The 14,123-nt window shown below is 34.9% G+C and overlaps 1 protein-coding gene across 3 annotated transcripts in view; it reads right to left on the bottom strand.

Moving 5' to 3' along the window:
* Positions 1-375: 375 nt before the first annotated feature.
* LOC121984902 (pyruvate kinase isozyme G, chloroplastic-like) overlaps positions 376-14,123 on the bottom strand; it is a 30,955-nt gene continuing 17,207 nt past the window's right edge. For 2 of the 3 annotated variants that reach the window (XM_042538076.1, XM_042538093.1), the window contains exons 7-12: positions 12,760-12,822; positions 2,269-2,444; positions 1,606-1,699; positions 1,334-1,509; positions 754-862; positions 376-671 (exon numbers count right to left, since the gene is read on the bottom strand). In XM_042538076.1, coding sequence (XP_042394010.1) covers positions 564-671; positions 754-862; positions 1,334-1,509; positions 1,606-1,699; positions 2,269-2,444; positions 12,760-12,822 — 726 coding nt within the window. In that variant the 3' untranslated portion in view covers positions 376-563. Of the gene's footprint in view, positions 672-753; positions 863-1,333; positions 1,530-1,605; positions 1,700-2,268; positions 2,445-12,759; positions 12,823-14,123 lie in introns of all 3 variants that reach the window. The other variant, XM_042538085.1, reaches the window with a different exon arrangement.

The raw sequence follows: 14,123 nt of genomic DNA, 5'->3' as shown, positions 1-14,123 counted from the left end.
TAGACTTGCAAATTGTAGGTGAGAACCCTACGATATGAAAAAAGGTAAAAAAGAAAAAAAAGATTTGTAAAGTGAAGAAGTTGCTAGGGGTGACATACGAGACACACAACTGTAAATCTTTTGAAGGATGAATTAGGATAACTAGGTTTATCAGATACTACGAGGAAGATTAACAAGACTTAGCATGCAAGACTATATAGAAGGGATTGGGCAACTGATTTGAGTCAGTGGATAGGCAACTGAAGGGAGCAACGTAAAGGATGTTTGGAAGATTTTACTGGAGAAAGATGTGCCCTCTAGTGAAGTTAAAACCATAGAATTAACCCTTTTAATAAATTACCTAGGTTGATTCACACATCACAAAAGGGGAAAAAATTATTTGACTTGATTTACAATTTACCCTCTTAAACTAGAACTTAACATGTGATCAGTAAAATTAACAACAATATTATTTACAGATGACTTTGCTAATAGTTTCAAGGATCCAATTTAGCTGCAATATGTTTCACCGAGAATTTATCTACATAATTAAAAGAATCATGAAGACTCCGATCTAATCAAGCTTAAACTTTTCGAACTTGAATGTGGTGTGTTGACTTTCGTCTCCAGATTGAGTGCACTCCACTCTGAACCAGTGTGACATCTTCTCCATCCTTCAGTTGTCCATGACTCTGCTCCATCAAATTCAAAAATGTAGTTTCAAACAAAAAATAGCAAAGAAAGAGATTAAATTAACACAGTCATTAGCAATACCAAGAGGACATTAAGGGCTCTGGAGAAGGTTTCTTCTGCATCAGCAGAGAACTGCATATATATAGGCATCACCCCATGATAAAGTGTTAGCCTCTTCTTTATTTTTTCCCTGTCAAACATTTAACAAGACCAAAAGAGTTTTGGGAACTTTTAAACTGACTTCACATTTTAAAATTGCAGATCAAGAATTCAAAAAATATTTAAGTCTTGAATAGTATAATGCTCATATTTCCAGAGTAGATTAATATGTTCTTAATATAATCATATTGAGGCAGCATCAATAGATCCACAATAAAACACTAGAAATCAAGAGTGCTTATTAGTGGATGCAAATATAGTTGGCAAGTGTGATAATGGATTAATTTGAATGATTGATCAATTTATTTTGTTGGGCAATTTTAAATCCCAAACCTTGTATGATCATAATATTTGAACTAGAAGTTGAAGTCTCCTGACCTTTATATCATGAACAGATTTATAAATATATTATTCTTTAAATTTTAGTAAACTACAACTTCATCTAGTGTCTACATTTTAATTATTACTTCTCTAACTCTGTAATTTAGCTTAGTCCACATACTGATTAGTGAATGCAAATATAGTTGAGCAAGGTCGATAGTGGCTTAGAAGTATAGCCATGGAACCAGTTTGCGTGAAAACAATGAGAGCTGTGCCAAGAGTGTTTGCCATTGTTGTGGCATGTGAAGCAAACATAGCACTCATTTGGCTTTGAGAAAACTCCATCCCGTCCATTACCTGAAATAACATACAGTTTTCTAAAAGCATAATGGTTTAACATAAGCATGAAATGTAAACAGAAGAAGGCCCAGTATTGACTGAAGCATTTGATACCAGAGCAAAAGTAGCGGGAAGTTGGTGCACCATACTGGTTGATTCAGTCTTTAGTGCCACAGTATGCATTACTTTGACAGCTTTCACTGGATACCTTAGGAAAATTAAGCGAGTAACTGGTTAAAGCATAAGATTAATGGTCAAATGGCTTCGCTAGAAAACCTAGAAGCACATTCAGGAAAGTTACTTCAAATTTATAGTATTCCTGACAAATTAATGTAAGACACTTCTAAAGCTGAAATTATCACCATGCTGATTTAGAAATAACGTAACACTCAACCAAGAGTGATTTGATATTTATACAACCTTGATTGAAATTATTACTTGATAAACATGGTTAAGATCACCATGCTTTTAGATTGAAATTGGGAAACCACAGTTGCAGGTGACTCAATCACTGAGGTGACTGAAACCATTGCCCAAGTGGTACCAAATGCAGTACTTAAATCACAACTAGGCAATTCTAGAATGGTTTTGTTTGATTCACTCGTACTAAACACCAATGCTGTAATTAGCAACCCATTAGTGATAATCTGTATATGCAAGCCTCCGTAAGGCCCTAATGTTAAAGTAACTCCATGCAAAAAAGTTCATGAGATTGATACAAAATGGATTCATAAAGTAGAATTGTCAAGCCAAAATCAAAATATAAATACAACTTACTTCCCATGTGCAGTTTCACCAGATAGCATTATTGCATCCGCACCTTCTCGAACAGCAATTGCTATGTCTGAAACTTCTGCTCTAGTTGGCGTTGGATGATTTATCATACTCTCTAACATATTTGTGGCTACAATCACTGGCTTCTCCATACTTCTACACTTTCTGATTATATCCTCCTGAAAATAAAAATTAAGCACCTCAACTTTAACAAAGCCAGTGGATGATGAGGATAGATATCTATTACATTTACAAAATAAGGATGTAAGAAATGAACTTATAATAATTCATCAAATGACGTGTTTCTGATAACAATGACAGTGAAATATGATGCTTATTTTATAATGATAAACTAACTGAACACTGATAAAACAACCACCATGATAGAAACAATACCAGTAAAAAACACAAAATCATCCAATTTAGTTCTATATTTCAATTATATTTTATTTATATTAGGTTTAAAATAATATTGTATTTTATTTCATATTAACTATTTCTAGCACACTTGTTCCATTGTTGACTAATGCACTATCTCTTTATGAATTGCTTCAGATGCAATTCATATCATTTGATTTTCAATTTCTAAGCTTCCACACTATTATAGAACTTAAAAGAATGGGTTGAACTAAATTAATATAAGGGACATTTTTTTAAAAAAATAAAGGCTCTATTAGGGAAGTTGAATCCTTTCATTGTTTTGGTACTATTAGAATGATTGTGTTTGTAGATGCAATATCAAAGTTTCGTTCCAAACTGCGGTCTTTATCCGTTGTTGGAATGAAGCTATTTTTGTGTCATACAAAACATTGATAGTAGTGCAAGTCAGCACCAAAGAAAAACAAAGAATTCCCTTTACTGAGCCACCTTTGTTGTCAAAACCTAGTAGCATGAAGTGAATGCAAAGGAAGCAGTGGAGAGGAGGAATAAAGAAGAGAAACCTATTTCGAATTTCATGGGAGTCATCACTAGGGAAATTTCCCCATATATTGTTACTAGAAGCCTCTGTCAAAGGCCCCAAGTTTGTCTAAATCCTGTGCTGACATCTAAATGCAATAGTGGAAAAAAAATGCCTCCCCATTATGAGAGTTTAAACCATGGATTCATCAATGTCAGCATGGACAAGTTTGTCATGTCTACAGTTTGATAGCAAGATCATATTTATTCTCTAAATTTGCATATTTGGTATCACCAAATTCAAATAAGAATTTGTGATGAATGGAAGTCTACCTATTATACACAAGATCGAATTTACTAATACTTAAAAAAATGATGAATTAGGTAACACCGAACCTATGGCGACCGACCTAGTCTATGAAAGTTTCCTATTGACCGCTAGGGTAAATTGGAAAGTGCTCACGGCAGACGGCCCAGAAGCCCAACATCCCGTGGTTGCGCGCCCCATTTGAAGGAGAACTCTCTATAAATGCGCCGTAACTGGGATCGAACCGCGGGTGCCTGGTGACAACTTGGCGCCCTTCCGTTGCACTATAGCCCCAAGGCAAACTAATACTTAGTTATAGGCTTTCAACATTCAAAAGCTCTAAGCACAATGATGATTAGGACCTATGATCCTTTACCGAGAGTTCTTAATACTTTGGTTTGATATCCACATATTGTGAGACAAGGTAACACTCATACCATTGACAACTTATTTTTGAAATCCTTTAAATAAAAAAGTTATATATCAATGTCAAGAAATAATCTAGTTCAAAAGGTAAGTAAGTTATCCCCCCCCAGTTCATTATTTATACACAAGTAGATTAAAATCTCGTGTCGTTTCGCTCGACACAGGCGAAATATTTCGTTTCGCTCGCGGCATTGACACCGGCATCGACACAGGCACGCCTACAGTGTCGACATGGCCCGAGGCCTCCTGAACGCATCGTTCTGGCCTGAAGGCCGCTAGGAACACGCCCCGCTGGCTCGGAGGCTGCTAGCGATGTGTCCGGACGTGTTTGCGTGAGAAAGCAACATTGCATGAGATAGGTGCGGGCTAGGTTTAATTAAATCTGCTCACCCACACTGAGGGACCCTCGTGGGCGACGACCGATTTTTATTTTTTATTTTTTTTAAGCTCCCAATTATGCCAATAAAATTTTGCCTTTAACATTTATAGGATAGGTTACACAAAAAAAAATTCAAATAAAAAAAATTTAGGTGCTCATGGGGTGTGCAAGGTAAGGTATGCAGGATATCAAAACTCTCTATATATACTTTTTAAAATATATTTTATTTTATATTTTTTAAATATTCAGATTAATTTTTATTTATTTTTAGTTAATATATTTTATATTTAAAAAATACCAAAACTATGTCGGCATAACACGGCACGATACTGAAACTGTATTATTCCAGTCCGAGCACGAATAGAGATTTTAAACCATGAACCAAATAAGAATTAAGGACTGCCATGAATCCATATAAATTCAAGAAGCACGAGAGAAAATTTATATAATAATAATTTTTTTTTAAGATATTAACACACAATATTAAAAAATAAAATTTATCGGATTAAGTCTACCTCTACTCTTATAGAAGATAAAAAAGGATGATAAGGCAATGTTCTAAGATACCATGATATTTCAAACACTTTGATGTAGGGAAAGGGTGCACCACAAGACAACAAGGGCCCTTGATTAAATTCTTTAACAAACACTCATAGTTGATGTTGAATAGACACAAATGAAAATTCACACAAAGATTTAGCAGCACTTAAGGTAGCATGAGGATAAACAAATCAGTAATTAGAATCACCAAAGAGAATTTTATTTTCTCAATTGATGTTTTACCATTGGATAATTGAATAAATTCCTTTCAAAGACTCCAATCTAAACAAATTAAAAAAAAAAATCAAAATATAAAATAAGAAACAACCCAATGTAAATCTAACTACTCAAACTATACTTCACTCTAAAATAAGATGATTACTAGTTTAAAGTCTTCCTTAAAAACTTATTCTATGGTAGAGAATGACTTTTTACAAAGCTAGAGTATGGTGGTCTAACAAAGTACTTATGGAAGCTTGCCACTTGTTACTCAAAAATCTATGAAAATATGATAGGAATGTTATCATGACGATTACAAGAATACAACAACATCCAAGCATTATCCCACTAGGTGGGGTTGACTATATGAATCCTTTTACGCAATTGGGCTCTATATAATTTATATTTAAATAAATTTTATCTTATTTTATTGTTACTAACTAAGTCTTTTTTTTATCTTTCTGTTCCTCATTTGATATGCATATTTGTCATAGTTTCACATTACTTAACTAGAACATTTATTAATCGTCTAAGTACATGTTCGTATCATCTTAAAGTCTCCCGGAGCATGTGCTCAAGTCATTATCCAACATTTAACTCCATATAACATAGCAGGTCTAACCGTCGTTTTATAAAACTTTCTACTTTACAATCACAAAGAGCACCTTAAGTTTTTCATTTCAATCATCCCGTTTGTATTTTATATAAGACATCTCTCAATCCTTCCATCGTCATCTCCTATTTAACAATTGTCTCGTTACGCCTAATACTACTAAATTTAAATTTCATATATTTTGTTTTACTCTATTAAGCTTAAAACCTTTCACTTCTAGCATTTTTCGCCAAGATTTGAATTTAGCATTTACTCTCATCTAGAAAACAAGATCATCTACAAACAACATGCACCGCGGTACCATATCTTGGAGGGATATGTTGAGTTCGTCCATGATTAGTGTCAAGAGATAGGGACTTAGAGATGATTACAAGAATACTTATTCTTTTATTTAAAAAGAGTGAAAGTCATCTTAGGTTCTTCCAAACTTAATAAGTGATTTTAAACCTTTAGAAGGGTAGTTGCTTTCTTTTAAAATCTCAATGTAATAAAAATTCAAAAGTTCTAAAAAGGATTTTGCTCTTAACGAATCTTCTTTGATTTGTCTTTTCCTTATTTAATGTGTACATTTGTCATAATTTCATATCACCAACTGAAATATTTATTAGTCATCTAAATACATATCAATTTTCCTTCAATAGGCGCAACCTTGTTATTCTTTTTAATGTTCTCATTTTTTATCTTATACAATCTCTTATGTTTACAGATCCACCTTAATATCCTTATCTCTACGACTCTCATCTTCTGCTCGTGTGCTCGAGTTATAGCTCAATATTTAGCTCCTTATAATGTAATTGCAATTTTACAAATCTTTCTTTCAAGTTTTAAAGTTATTTTATGATCACAAAGAATCTAATGTTCTCTTTAACCATTTTATATAAGACCTCTCTCTCAACTCCTCAAACATTTTACAAAATACTCATAAATACTTAAAGTTCTCAATTAGGTAACTCGTCATTTTTTATCTTAATAATTGTGTTACTACGTTTAATATTACTAAACTTAAATTCCATATATTTTGTAGACAACAGTGTAAAATCTTTCACTTCACTTTCAGTGTTTTCCGCCAAGATTTAAGCTTAACATTTACTCTTTCATGTATTTTATCTCCTAAAACAATATCATCTACAAACAACATGCATCATAGTAACATATCTTAGATGTGTCCAATGAGTTCATCCATGTTTTTTTAATAAAACCAAATAAAATAAAAAATAAATTAAAATATTTTATTCCTAAGCTGAATCCTTGTATCAAGGGATTTTCATGACTAAATTTGTTTTCCTATAAAATTAGAAACTACCCTAAAATAATTATCATCTTTTCAACACTCCCCCTCAAGCTGGTGACTAAATATCATCCATTCCCAGCTTGGATATAATTGTTAAGAAGTCGTGTCTATTAAGTCCCTTTGTAAACACATCCGCAAGTTGCTCCTTTGTAAGGATATAGAAAGTACAAATCAACTTGTCATGAGCTTCAAGAATTAACCCTCACCTCTCTTTCTTGGATTAGCTTTTAGGTAGTGGAGTATCTGTTTTGCAGCATGTAGATGGACTTTTTAGGTTGTGCATGAACGAACTTAACACACTCACCGTATATGCAATGTCTGGCCAAGTGTGTGCTAAATATATTAGCTTCCTAACTAATTTCTATAAACCTTCCTTGTCTACTAACTTATCATCATTCGTCTCTTCAAGTTTATGATTGTATGATTGGAATCAATCGAAATTGATGCACGTTTACACATTATTTATCGACACCACATACTTTTGTTATTAAATGAAAATACCTTATTGAGACTGAGCTACTTCTATCCCAAGAAAATATTTCAAGCTCCCCGTCTTTGATCACAAAATCCTTTGCCAAATAGCTTTTCAAGGCCTCTTTTTTTCTCTTATCTTTCACAATAACAATAATGTCATCAACATACATCATAAGAACAATAACTAACTCCCAATAATTCCCCCTTGAAGGAATGTATTTTATGAATAATGTATGACTAGCATTGAGCATCACCTTTGTAAACCTATCGAACCAAACTCATGGGGTATTCCATACAATGCCTTTCTCAATTTGCAAACCTTTCACCCTAATGGAATCTCCACATCTTAGCCACCGGTGCAAATGTTTTTTAATAGTTCACTCTATAGGTTTGTGTGTAGCCCTTAGACATCAATGTCTTGTATCTCTCTAGAGACCTATCTAATCTGTAACAACAAACACCTATTTGCATCTCATTGTTCTTTTATTTTGTGGCAATCCTTTATGGCGTTCTTAGACTTATCAACTTAAATTCTAAGTTTGTGATGTCTTCAACCGTTTATAACTCAAGTTTGTACTTCGTTAAGCATTGGATCTCAGTTTTTATCATCTATCTTATCAATTTAGACTTTCTTACTTCTTCAAATAATTTGTTGTGGGTTCATGAGACATACTTCTCTTTGGATTCACATCACTCCATCTCTACTCTCATAGCTTCTCTCCATTTCTCTTTAATTTAGAACTTATCAAGGCAATTCCTTTTGGCATTCTTGGACTTATCAACCTAAATCCCAAGGTTCGTGCTTCGTTAAGCACTGGGTCAAGGTTTTATCTATCTTATCGATTTGGACTTGTTTCTTCTGACAATTTGTTGTGGGTTCATGAGACATACTTCTCAATCACTTGTGATGAGATGCTCTTGGACTTATCAACCTCAAGCCAAAGATTGTAGCATCTTCTATCTTCTATACCTTAGGTTCGTAGTTTATTAAGCATTGGGTTTAAGTTTTTACCATCCATCTTATCAATTTAGACTTTCCTTATTTCTTTTGACAATTTGTTGTGGGTTCATGAGACATCCTTCTCCTTGGGTTCACATCACTCGATCTCTACCTCATAGCTTCTCTCCACTTCTCTTTAATTTAGAACTTATTAAGGCAATCCCTTGTGGCATTCTTAGACTTATCAACTTAAATCCCAAGGTTGTGGCATCTTCTAGCTTCTATACATTTGGGTTGTGCTTCGTTAAGCATTAGATCAAGGTTTTTATCATCCATCTTATCGATTTAGATTCTCCTTGTTTCTTTTGACAATATGTTGTGAGTTCATGAGCCATACTTCTCTTTTGGTTCACATCACTTCATTCTACTCTCATAGTTTCTCTCCACTTCTCATCAGATAAAGCCTTATATAAGGTATTAGGAATTGGGATGATGTTTAAATTTGCTAAGAAACTACTATGAGATGAAGAAAATCACTTATTTGACCAATAGATATCTTGGACGTAATGCACTCTCTTGTCCCTTTTCTTAAGGCAATAGGTAAATTATAACTTGATGAAATAGAAGAGAAAATAGGGTTTGTGCATACCTCATTTTCAAGAGTAGAACCTAACTTTTGGACTTGCACACGATCAAGTTTTTGTGGGGACAATTCATGGGAATGGCTCTTGTGAAGATGATTTGGACTGAGATGAGTAAGGTTGTGAGATGAGTAGGTCAAGGAGTAGATCTTCTGCCTTATATTTGTCAATAGAGAGAAGCTCGCCTTGAAGATGAGGCTAAGATAAATAATTCACCTTCCCCAAAAGTGACATCAACAAAGATATAAAATTTTTGTGTAGATGGGCGATAACACTTGTAGCCTTTCTATGTTGGAGAATAGTCAACAAATACACAATTGATTGCTCGTGGATCTTATTTGTCTTTGTTGTGGCTAGACACATGAACCAAAGCATAACCAAAGACTCCAGGAGTGAGATTATTTGTGGTTTGAATATTAGGATAAAACTGAAAGAGTTGTATAAAAGTTTGATTACTCAAGACTTTAAAAGGTAGTCGATTTTATAATGTCAGTTGCAGTAAGGACAGCTTTCTCCTAGTATGATTTTGGAACTCGGCATTGGAAGAGCAAAGCATGGATTATGGCAAGTGACTATTTTTCCTCTCAGCAACCTTATTTTGTTGAAGAGTTATCCAGGATGACTCATGAACTATCCCTTAAATATGGTGAAAGAAATTAATTAAAACAATCCTTGGCATTTTCAGACTGAACCTTTTCTACATTGACACTAAATTGGTTATTTATCATGGTAATCAAGTTTGAAAGGATAGCGGCCACATCAAATTCATGATTGAAAAGGAAAATCTATGAGATTCTAGTGCAATCATTAATGAAAAAAAAAAACACTACGCTCCTGTAATATTGAGAATTCTAGAGGGGCCCATACGTCAGTGTAACTAAATAAAAAGGTAAAGAACTTCTATCATTGCTCATTGTAAAGGAAGCCCTTTTATGTTTGGCAAATTTGCAAACCTCACAATGAAAATCTTCAAACTTAACATTCTTAAACAAGGAAGGGTACATTGCCTTTAAAATAAATAAAGGATGACCAAGACGGAAATATTAATGGCAAATGAGATCATTATTTGAAACAGAAAAATAAGGGTGTGTTTGGTTTGCCCCATTTTCATTTTTATTTTTTGAAAAATGCGCGTTTTTCGTTTTTTAGAAAATGACTTTTCCGCGTTTTTCGTTTTCTTAGAAAACGCTCTCTCATTTTCTTAGAAATGAACATGGAAAACGCAAACCAAACGCATTTTCCATTTTCTCAGAAAATGAAAACAGAAAACAGCGTGGAAAATGCAAACCAAACGCCCCCTAAGACTCCGAGAAAACATGCTTAAAAGTAGTTGAGTATATAGTTGATGCATCAAGATAGTAGAGGCCACCAAGTCCAATCCTCTTCTCTAAAGTTGATTGTGAAATACACAGTGAGAGGGATAAACAAGACATTACAGTCATATCATTGGTTAGTTTGTGAATAGACAGGAGACTAGTGGGCAATTTTGAAATATGTACATCTTTTAATAACAAGGATGGACTGAATGTGATCAACACCAACCTCCGTGGTAAAATAACCATCAGCAACAAGTTTTCTATTACTAAGACAAGGTGAATATGTTATAAAATGGATTGAGGTATGTGGCACGTGATTTATGGCTCATGAGTCAATAACCCAAGAGTCTCGTATATATACCAATGATAGAGGCATTTACTAGACAATTCTAATGAAAATGAGCCATTGGATTGCTCCCCCAATAAACTTCGAAGCTTCTAAATCTCGGTCTGATTAAAGTAGCCAAGAGTAGTTTCTCTAGGAGGTTAGGGATGGAGTTTTGTGGAGTGGTTTTTATGGAGCAGACATAATGAGCTTGCAACTGAATTTTTTTTTTCACCCCACCCCATTCTCGTCTTGAGATAAGGGCTTTTCCATGTAATTTCCAACAATAATCATTGGTATGCAAGACTTCTTATAAAAGGTGCATTAAAGATTATCTCAAGTCACTTTGAGATGTTTCCTTGGTTTTATTTAGGTTAGTGTTCTCTTGTGCAACTATGCCAGATTTTTAGTTGCTATTGGTTTTAGCATAATATTTCTCTAACTCTCAACCCAAATCAAGGCGATAACCTCATTCAATGATGGGACATCTTCCTTGCTAAGAACTAAATCCGAATGTTGTCACGCATTTAGGCCAACCAAAAATTGATACACTTGATCTTTCTCAATAAATTTCTTCAAGATTACGTCATTCTCAGGGAACTTTGTCTCAAAGGGCCTGATAATGGTCGAGTTCTTGCCATAAATTTTGTAGCATATTTGTATATTCTATTACTGTTTTATTGCACTGTTTCTCAGCAATGATCTTCACTTTGACTCCATACACACGAGAAATATCTTTGGCCTGTTTGGTGACAGGCATCCTAGATATCTTGTGCAGGTGTGAGAAACGTACATGTACCACTAATTTCTGGTGTCATTGAACTCCATGACTAGGACATAATCATGGAATCTCAGGTCCAAATCATCCTGTTTTGGTCTTATGCTGAGAAGATGTCTAACTTTTTCTTTGCCCTTTACGTAGGCACAGACTAACTAAGACTTTTTTTAAGTAGTTTTGACTAAGAGTGGTGGATATTTTGCAAGTAACTGGCCGGAAGATGAATTCTTGTTGCTCCTTCATCAGATTGAGGAGGGTAGTTTGTTTCTACAAGCTTAGGCATCGCACACTATGAAAAAAGTACCAACCAAGAAGGCCAATACAACAGGAAGAAGAAAAAAAAATGATGCATGCAATGAAGGCCAACACTAAATCTGCAATGAAGGCCAAAAAAAATCTTAGAGGCACAATACACTAGAGTTTTTGATACCATGGCAAGAAAAGTGGAATGAGTTTCAGTTACTTTTTCATTACGCACAATAATAAGCATATATACAATGATTATATAAGAAAATCAAAAAAATAGAAAAGAATAAAATTAAAATATTTTACTCCTAAGTTGAATCTCTGTATCAAGGGATTTCCACAACCAATATTCCTTTTCCTACAAAATTAGAAACCTAAAATACTTGTCAGCTTTCCAATAGTAAATAAGGGAGAACCATGTAGTCAAGCAAAACAGAAGCATGGGATAAGGTTGAGGAAGCAAGCAAAGGCACAATGCTGGACTTTGATACCATTGGGTGTGGTAAGACCTAGGTTGTGCCCTAATTGATGGTCTTATATATATATATATATATACTCTAAAAGTACAAATAAATTTTTTTGAACAAATTAAAATATATGAAAAAATATCTATCATGAACTGATTTATTCTACTGAACAGATGTATTTTTAGAAGGCTCTATTATTTTTAAGTGTATCAACATCATATCAGGAAGAAAAAAAAAACAGAATTATGAAAATCACAAATAATGGATATCAGCGTCACTAAAAGAATCTCCCTCTTCATAATTCATGATAAGAACTACCACATCTTTAGGATGTAGGAAGAATTAATTGCCCCACAAATCACTTTTTGAAATGACATCAAAATAAAACAACTTGATGTTCAAGTTGAAATCAGTACAATCTGGGATCCGTGTTTTCTGATAAGTCAGTTAACAATTATGTTGCCAAGGACGGTTACTTCCATTAGAAAACAAGTGGTGCAAAGACCTAAAGTAAAAAAATCTAATATCAAAAGAAAAATAGTAGATTAGATTCAAATATTAAGCTTTTAGAAACAGCATCACTCATACAAAGAACAGCCAAAGTAAAACTAGATATGTTGCAACTTAATATTCACCTGCAATAAGGGAACATCCTCAATAGGAAGTTCAGCACCAAGGTCTCCACGAGCCACCATTGCCTATACATATTTTGATAAGTATTGTCATACAATCAGAAAACAAAAGTATTGACATACAACACGCAAGAGATAAAATGTAAAATACCGAAAATAGGCGAATAATCGTAAGGGAATTTTCCGGAATTTTTAGAAATTTTTCGGAGCTCGTACGGACAAGTTAACGGGGATAAAAACGGGGCCCGGAAAAGCCTGTTTTGGCTACCCCATTTAAATGAGGAAAAGTTGAATTTTTCTTAATTCTTTTCCTTTATTTAATTTCCCTTTTTCCTTCATTTTTCGCCGTTTCCTCTGTTTCTTCTCCCCGACGCCGCCCGCGCCCTCTCCTTGCCCTAACCAGCGCCGCAACAACCGACGCCGTCGCCTCCCGATTTCCTTTCCCCCTTCTCTGGTCCGACGAGCCACTGCCGACCGAAGTCTTCTTCCTCTTCCTCCCTGTTCAAGCACCGACGACGCTACCCGAGCTCTCACGGCGAATTTGCCCTAGTCGACTGCCACAATCCGATCGCTCACCGCCGGCCGAATCTTGCTTCTTTTCATTCCTCGCGTCTTCATCGCCGTCGGCGTTTGAGTGTCACCCGAGCCTTCGCCTCTTCGGGTCGGGGACAAGAGCCGAGCACCCGAGTTGATTTGTTGCCGGTGCCCTAGCCACTGCCTACTTCTTGAAGTGGTGCTGACGCCGACTTCTTCATCTCTGTGCCACTGCCTTTGCGTGCCACTGCCTCCACACCTTCTTCTTCACTGTGGTCACGCCTCCCGTGCCCTAGCAGTGATCTGGGAGGTGAGTGTTCTACCCTAACTGGTGAAATTTGGGTAGTATTGTTGGGTGTGGATAAGCGAATCTCCTCTTTTGTTCCGGCAGAATTCCCTCCAGCAGCACTTGGTTTCTGCAGCGATTGTGAAGTGAGATAAGGAGTGGAAGAATTTCTTTTTTTGTATTTGTGGCAGCATGTTCTGGGTTTGAATTGAAAAAGGTTAAGAATAGAATGTATTCGAGTTTATTTAACTAGGTTGGTTATAGATAGATCTGATCAATTGAATGAAGGAAGGGTTAAGGTTAACGAAGTTAATTTTAATTGATTAGTTGGATTAGAATCTAGTTTGGCTAATTGTTGTATTATAGAATTAGCTAAACTAGATATTTTGTTTGATACTACAGGACTTTGACGCGAGACGAGTATCTCGATTTGTCTGGACCATTTCGATTGGAGACGGGTACTTTTGACTTATGTCATTTGATATACATAGTAGTGATTTTAACAAGTTGCATTAATTATGTTCTTATTTGTTCCGGTTAATCACTA

This window comes from Zingiber officinale, chromosome 1B (genome assembly GCF_018446385.1).
Source record: "Zingiber officinale cultivar Zhangliang chromosome 1B, Zo_v1.1, whole genome shotgun sequence".
NCBI lineage: Eukaryota > Viridiplantae > Streptophyta > Magnoliopsida > Zingiberales > Zingiberaceae > Zingiber > Zingiber officinale.
The sequence above is the reverse complement of the archived record's forward strand: the minus strand, read 5'-3'. Positions and strand labels throughout refer to the sequence as shown.